Raw genomic sequence first — 8073 nt, 5'->3', positions numbered from 1 at the left:
TTCATCTGGGCCTTCTCGGTCATCATCATCACAACTTTCATTGTTGGTGTCACACTCAATATCATGATTTGTTTTGGTCATGATTTTGAGGTTAACCTTTGTTTACACTTGAAAATAAATATTATTTACTTTGTGTGTGTGTACACTTTTTGACTCACTCTTATTTCGCTTTGATATCTAAATTACTCTGACAATTGTCAATAATAATTATCAATTGTTGATTGTAATTAATAACAATTATTAATTTTTTGGAATTCAATAATCATCTCAATTTACAATCCGCCTCCTTCCTGGTAAATTTTAAATTTTGGCGCTGAGTGAACGTCATCTAACTTTTTTTTTTGGAAGCTCAAATCAAAATCGTATCTTGCTCCCTCTGTCGAAGGCGTGGGTGAACTTTAGTTTTGTGATATCATACGGCGCGAATACGTGAGCTCCGCAGCGAATTTTGTCTCATCTTCAATCTCACCTGTATGAAAAGCTCTAACAATTATTAATTGTTCTTTTAATTAATAAAGAAACACCTGGTGATTATTTGAGTATAATTTTGTTGCGTAATTGTACCTCAATCTTCAGATATTGGCAAGTTTAATAGACGACAAAATGCCACTCGCCAACTTAGCCAACATAGACTTTGGTGAGTACAAATATATTTTTTTTATCAATTTTTTATATATTTAACAAGCATAAATTAATTAATTAAACAGTTATTGACATTATTAATTATATAAAAATAAATAAATATTAAAATCAACAATCATTTGTTGAACAAAATGGCTGTTGAATTGAGTGTCATTTCGTCTTTATTTTACCAAATAAATTTGCATCTGAAAAATATTATCACAATTATTTATTCAACTATTTATTTATTTATTTGATTAAATTATATTTGTTAATTTTCAGATACTAACAACAAAAAGTCAAGAAGGTTAAGTCTTGCTGGAGTACAACAATTTAATAAATAAATAAACAAATAAATAAATAACAATAATAATAATAATGGATGGCAATGAAACAATTGACAAAATAATTGTCACGACAATTATTTATAATAATTGTCATTGCTATTATAATTATATAGCATCAAAAACAACAATTAATGTTACGGAGCAACATGTGAAGATGAAAGCATAACATCGATGACTCTAAAGTGTGATAAACTATTGTTAATACAGCCAACGTTAAATGATGAAAATGCTAGTAAATGTAAAAAACAACAGCCATGAAGTTGATCAAAGTGTTAATTAAAAGTTTGTTAATTGTTTGTTTTTAATAATTGATAACGAGTGTTAAAGTCAGTGATCGTGTTAGTGGTACCTGTCTGTTCAACTCTGATGGTCGTCTATATTGTTGTTGGAGGCTCAATAAGGTCAGTGGCTTTTATTATCTTTAGTCATATTTTTTTTATCAAACAAAAACTCACCCCCAACATAAACAACGCGAATCATTGACCTCATTGTTAATTTATTATTTAAAAATTCGTGTTCCTTACCCTACTATATTATGTTACTCATCTCCCTGTATGAATGGCTGGATTTAATTTAAGACATTTGTTTTATAATTAAAATTAACAACAAAAAAAAGAACAACATAGATATGAATAATTTTTCAATTATTTATTTTATTGAAACAAAATTCAAGTTATCAAGCGTCACAATGATATTATTTTTCTGGAGTAGAATTATCAGCTTTAGTTGTATCATCTGAATCTTTATTTTTATTTTGATCATCTGGTTTCATTGCTGGAAATAGTAAGACTTCCTTGATATTATTTGAATCAGTTAAAAACATTGTTAGTCTATCAATACCAAGACCCCATCCAGCAGTTGGTGGAAGACCATATTCAAGTGATGTACAAAAATTTTCATCAACCATTTGTGCTTCATCATCACCAGCAGCTTTATCTTTAGCTTGTTGTTCAAATCTTTCTCTTTGTACTAATGGATCATTTAATTCAGTATAAGAATTACATACTTCTTTTTTCATAACAAAAAGTTCAAATCTTTCAGTAAGACCAATTTCTGAACGATGCCATTTAGCAAGTGGTGACATTATTTGTGGATGATCCATTATAAATGCTGGATTAATACATGTTTCTTCTAAATAATCACCAACAAGTTTATCAAGTAATCTTGCTGTTGTTCTTGGTTCTGGACATTCAACTTGATGTTTTATACATAAATCACTTAAAAATTTATTAGCCTCTGGTGTATTTAATTTATCAGCATCTGGCATTTTAACATTTAATTTTTCTTCCAATGTTTTCATCATTGGTATTCTTCTAAATGGTGGTGTAAAATCAACTTCAACACATTCACCATCTGGTCCATCAGGATGATATTTTATTTTATATGAACCATGAATACTCATAACCATACCAGATAACATTTCTTCAGTTATTTTCATGAGATCATTGTAATCAGCATATGCCATATAAAATTCACATGTTGTAAATTCAGGATTATGAGTTAAATCAATTCCTTCATTTCTAAATAATCTACCAATTTCATAGACTCTATCAATACCACCAACAACAAGCATCTGTTAAAACAAAACAATAAAAATAAAAATTTAAAAAATGTTTAATTTAAATATAAATAATAAATAAATACCTTGAGATATAATTCTGGTGCTATTCTCATAAAAAGATCCATATTAAGATCATTATGATGTGTTACAAATGGCTTAGCAGTTGCACCACCAGCAATCATATTCATCATTGGTGTTTCAACTTCTAAAAATCCCATTTCATCCAAAAATTTTCTAACATAAGCTATTATTTTAGCTCTTATATGGAATTTTTTTCTAACATCATTATTCAATATAAGATCCAAGTATCTTTGACGAAATCTTGTTTCTTTATCTTTTAATCCAAAATGTAAATGTGGTAACATATGTAAACATGGACTTAACAATGTTATTTTATGTGATAACATTGAAAATTCACCGGATTTTGTTTTAGTTGGTACACCAACAATACCAACAATATCACCACGTCCAATTTTATTATTATCATGTTCAAATGAAACTTCATTTTCATAATAACGTGCATTAACCATAACTTGTAATTTAATACCCTCACCTCGTACATCATAAAATATTAATTTTGCACCAGCTTTTCTTATTGAATGAATACGTCCAGCAATACTTTGTATTTCTTTATCAAGTATTTCACCAGATTTTAATTTTTCATCATTGTATTTATCAATAAATTTTTCTAATGATATTGATACATTAAATTTATGAGGATATGGATGTTCATTTGCATCTTTCAATTGTGCTACAGCATTTGAACGTAATTTAAAATATTCCTGTAATTTAATTTATATTTATTAAAATTAATTATTAATGTTAATTAATTTGATTTTAAAAAAACCCAATAGTAACTTACATTTGGACTTATATTTTCTTGATTCAATAGTCCCTTGACATTGTCATTTGATTTGACATCTGCAGCAGCAGCAGCAGCAGCTGCTTGGGCTTCTTTTTCAAGTTTTTCTTTTTGTTTTTGTTCAGCTTTCAATCGCCTTTTGAGCTCACTGTAAAAATTTATAAAAAAATTAATTAGAATTTGTTAATAATTATTTTCACAAAATTATAAAAAATGATGTCATTTTAATATTCTATTTGTAACATAGATTACCGGAAATACCGGGTTGACACAAATTCACATTTTTGGTTATAAATATCTCACATGTTATTAAGATAAAAAAAAAATAAAATAATAATATTTACAGTAGATGAAAGAATGTTATGTTATTCAATAATTCAAGATAATATCAAATTATTAGCTTCAATTAAAGATAAAAATATTTATTGACAAAAAAAAAAACAATTAAATTAAAAAAACATAAGCATCAATTCCAAACAACGTGGTACCTAGTAGAATAAAAAATTAATTTAAAATTAATTTTTAACACATTTTAATAAATTAAATAAATAAATTTAACATAATAATTATTAATAATTATAAACTATACATATTTTATATTATTATTTAATTATAAATAATTAAAATTCTTACTTTTTTGATAATTTTTCACCACCCGCTTCAGCCATGGTTCTTTTTTTTTAGACTAATAAAAAAGCGTAGTTTTTTATTTGTCATGTTGCCAACATTGCAATTATTAATTCGTGGATATATAAATAGATGGCGCTGTGTGTTACATATTTGAACAAAAATTAAATCAGTGTTACTATAGTGATTAAATTTGTTAATTTACAAACTTGTGTTATCAATAAATAATTAAAAAAAAAAAAAAATAACAGTTCAATACAATGGCTGATTATTTTGGATTCAACGAAATAAAAGCATTAGAAAAATTAATAATACCAGAAAAAGATGATACAGATTCAGATGATGATGATCTTCCACAAGCTGGTGCAAAAAAATTTGGTAATTATAATAATTAAAAAATTATTTAAAGTTTTATTTATCAAGGTAAGTGAATTATTATTTTATTTTTTTTTTTGATAATGTAATTAGGATAGCTATATTTATTTTAAATTACTTGATATATATGTATTATTTGTTAAAATTAGGTCCTGGACAAATTGGTCCAATAAAAAATTCTAATCAAATTGGACCTCATGCATCGATTGATAATACTGATAGTGATGATATTTGGAACAATAGTGAGATAAAAAGTTCACAAACAGTTGAACTTTCTGATCCAAGAATACAACCTGAATATGAAATGAAGTTTAAACAGTCTGTTACAACTGAAGATGTTTTTCTTGGTGTAAGTATAATTATCAAGTCACATTTAATTGCTTTCAGTTGACTTTAAAACTTGTTGTTTAAATATACTCGAGTTTATTTAATTTATATTTACAAAATAAAACATTATTAAGAAAAAACTTTTAAACATTTTATATTTTTTTATTAAGATGGGTTTTAAAACACCTGGATCAGCATCTTGTGAATGGCTTACTTTGAAAGTTAAATTACCAGGAGAAGATATTGATGACATTGAACTCTCAGTTGAAACAGAAACAATTGATATTCGAAGTAAAAGGTAATATAAAAATACATTTAAATTAAATAATAAATATTAATTTAATCATTGATAAAATCACTTGAAATTTTTAATGATTAATTTGATTTTATTAATTTAATATTTTTTGATTAACCTTTTTATTTTATTTTTACATTACATAAAAAAATTCGGATATTCTTTCATCAAAGTCAGTATTTTAAAAGCTCGGTAAATTTTTAAATTTGTCACTCTAGTAATTATGTCAACGTGATTTTTTTAACTGACAATTTGTCATTGTCAATTTAAATTTGAAAAAAAAATAAATATTTAAAATTTCAGTTTATAATTATTTTTATCTTGATTATAATTCAAGATAATAAAATTTTTATTTAAAAATATCTTTGAATTTAATTTATAAATATAAGTTGAACTTTATCAACAATGAATTTATATAGGACGTAAATTAACTATATTTATATATTAATAAATAAAATCATTTTAATTTTAGATATCGTCTTCATTTACCAACACCTCATCCAGTTGATCCAAATGCATCATCAGCAAAATGGCACAAAGATTTATCATGTCTTGAAATTAATTTACGAATGACAAGAGAATTAGATAAAGTAAATTTTTAAAATTTATTTATTCTCAATTCAAAAGAATTTTTTTTTTCCATTGATATTTATTTTTCAGTTGTATATTGTACTTTTCATTTACTAGTTTTTTTTTTTATAAATTCAATTGTTTTGAGGTTTGTTTGTTTGAATTTAATGTTTATTTTCTTTGAATACTATATATCCTTTGTTGTGCTTGTTTGTGATATTGTATATGAGTTTCACGTTGAGGTGTCACCAAAAGGGATCAATGAATTCCTGTGATACTTCTCCCCGACAAATCTTCACTTCAATATATATATTCATCCCAATCATATCACATGGAATAAAACTTTTTTTTTTTTTTTTATTTCATAAATATTCATTGACACATCATTAAAATATCACATTCAAGTGTCAATTTTGTCTGGAATAAAATTTTTTAACAAGACATATGTTTTAAATTTTTATGTATTGATTTAAAAACAAAAAAAGCTTTCGATGGAAATATCGTCAATTTTACAAATTTTAAAATTCACGCACAAGTTTAGTGGTGTGGTTTTTTATTTTCAAATATTTTTTTTCCTATTTACTTTTGTTCAACGAACCACAGCTTAATGATAGCAATATTTTTTTTTTTTCCACAAAAGTGATATTCACACGTATCACAAGTGCTATATATTCAAAATAAAAAATATAAGACTTTTTTTTTTTTATTTTCTCTTTTTAATAATCTCATTAAAATAAATAAAAATAATGTATTTAAAAAAAAAATTTAATAATGCTTCAAATACTATCAATAAATAAATAATAATTTTACTTTTATTTTTTATCAAGAGTGACAAGGGTTAATTAATGATTTGAGAACTATTAACAATTGTCATTTTTAAGGAAAAATAATTCTTTCTTTTTTTTTTTAAAATCAGAATTGTAATAATTGGTTTCCAGACCATTTACCAATGCTCTAATTTTACTGGATTGAATGAAAATTAATTTTTATTAATCACCCTGTATTTAATAAGAATAAAGAAAATTCTATAAATTTATTACTGAGTAATTATAGATTACAGAATTTTATTTTTTACAGAAAAAAAAATTTAATAATTTTATTTTTTTATTCGTTGAAAATACACAGGTCATCTGTGTCATGTGTGAATATCGGTTTTATTTCCAAAAAAAAATAAATAATGAAACTTATTTAATTTTTTTATTTCTCACGTATTCTTATTATCATTTTTTTTTTTTTTTTTTATACACGTTTATAAATGTGTGCAAAATCACTGGTATCATAAATTGTCTTGGGGACAATAAAAAAAGTTTCCAATATTCTCCAAGGTCGTTACAATGATTTTTTTATTTTCTTATGTACTCGTATTCACATACGAATAAATTTAAATACATATTATTTTAATAAGTGTATAAAAAAAAATTTTTTTAATATTTTTTTGGTTGAAATTATTTTTAATTTGTTAGTAAATTGATGGATTTTATTTTTGGAAATTATATATTGATTAAGCCTGTCAAAAACAGAGTAAAATTATTAATCCATATTTTAATTTGATTGAAAAATAAAATTCAATAGTATGTGAAGAATCAATTTGGTTTTTATCATTTTAAAATTATTATTCTTGATTGTCAAAGTTTCAAGACTGGCCTTTTATAATTTTCTGCTTCATTCGTTTTCTTAATTTTTTTTTTTTTTATAATATATTCATTTGAATAGTCATACCTTTACTGTGCAATTAACGACAGGCCAGCTTAATTAATCCCCAAAGAAACTTTTTGTTCCTTCAAAGTCCATCGTTTTTTTTTCTCTCTCTCTCTCTTTCTTATTTAATTTTTTTTTTCTTTCACTGTGCCCTTTCAAGTGATACCAAACAGTCTAAAAACTTTTTAAATCACCCAACTTTCTTCCAAGCTTTTGCTCATTATATTGTAACTTACTAGTTTGTTGGATTGTATACATGTGAATTTCACCTTTCAACTTGTGGAAAAAAAAATAAATTAAAAAAATTTTTAAACAACAAAAACATTACTCATTATGGGGGAGTTTTTTTTTTATTTTTAAACTGCAATTATAAATTTAGTATTACCGTTGTTTGAAATTTATAATCCACTTTAAATTGAAACTGAAATATTATTTATGAAGTTTTTTAAAAATAGCAATCATCTCCAGAAATAAATTAGCTAATAAAAAAAAAAAAAAAATCTAATATGAGTAAAGCATAAATGAATAAGAAAAATAGAAAATAAAATATTCAAGGCTGTTTATTTAAAGGACAATGAAGATTATTATTTGATGTACTTATTGACCAGCTTCATTGAGATGCAAATAAAAGGGTCAAGGTTTTTTTAATCTCTATGATTGCATATTTTAATCTTCCTGAATCAATGAACAATAATTACTTTGATTTATGTAATAATAAATTCATATAATTTAAAATAACAAAAAAATCATTAAATATAATTGTCATCTTGTGTAATAACAAATGCGGCAT

The 8073-nt window shown here is 24.3% G+C and overlaps 2 protein-coding genes across 2 annotated transcripts; one reads left to right on the top strand and one right to left on the bottom strand.

Moving 5' to 3' along the window:
• Positions 1 to 1601: 1601 nt before the first annotated feature.
• On the bottom strand, positions 1602 to 4065 carry LOC122856881 (lysine--tRNA ligase-like). Its single transcript, XM_044158768.1, has 4 exons — positions 4025 to 4065; positions 3392 to 3539; positions 2613 to 3311; positions 1602 to 2541 (listed from the first exon to the last, which is right to left on the bottom strand). The coding sequence occupies exons 1-4, from the start codon at positions 4057 to 4059 to the stop codon at positions 1663 to 1665; spliced, it is 1761 nt and encodes a 586-aa protein (XP_044014703.1). The 5' UTR covers positions 4060 to 4065; the 3' UTR covers positions 1602 to 1662.
• A 205-nt stretch (positions 4066 to 4270) lies between these two features.
• Positions 4271 to 5617, top strand: LOC122857418 (dynein axonemal assembly factor 6-like). Its single transcript, XM_044159579.1, has 4 exons — positions 4271 to 4396; positions 4543 to 4742; positions 4891 to 5018; positions 5488 to 5617. Exons 1-4 carry the CDS (start codon positions 4279 to 4281, stop codon positions 5615 to 5617), a joined length of 576 nt encoding a protein of 191 aa, XP_044015514.1. The 5' UTR covers positions 4271 to 4278.
• The last annotated feature ends 2456 nt before the right edge of the window (positions 5618 to 8073 follow it).

Source organism: Aphidius gifuensis, linkage group LG1 (assembly GCF_014905175.1).
Source record: "Aphidius gifuensis isolate YNYX2018 linkage group LG1, ASM1490517v1, whole genome shotgun sequence".
NCBI lineage: Eukaryota > Metazoa > Arthropoda > Insecta > Hymenoptera > Braconidae > Aphidius > Aphidius gifuensis.
Note: the sequence above shows the minus strand (reverse complement) of the source record. Positions and strands in the feature narration are given on the sequence as shown.

Excerpts from the sequence above, each read along its gene's own strand:
- LOC122856881 (XM_044158768.1), bottom strand. The coding sequence starts at position 4,059 with ATGGCTGAAGCGGGTGGTGAAAAATTATCAAAAAA. Across the intron at positions 3,540-4,024 it reads GGTGAAAAATTATCAAAAAA|TGAGCTCAAAAGGCGATTGA; the intron begins GTAAGAATTTTA and ends AAATTTTTACAG. Across the intron at positions 2,542-2,612 it reads CACCAGAATTATATCTCAAG|ATGCTTGTTGTTGGTGGTAT; the intron begins GTATTTATTTAT and ends TTGTTTTAACAG.
- LOC122857418 (XM_044159579.1), top strand. The coding sequence starts at position 4,279 with ATGGCTGATTATTTTGGATTCAACGAAATAAAAGCATTAGAAAAATTA. Across the intron at positions 4,397-4,542 it reads AGCTGGTGCAAAAAAATTTG|GTCCTGGACAAATTGGTCCA; the intron begins GTAATTATAATA and ends TGTTAAAATTAG. Across the intron at positions 5,019-5,487 it reads ATTGATATTCGAAGTAAAAG|ATATCGTCTTCATTTACCAA; the intron begins GTAATATAAAAA and ends TTTTAATTTTAG.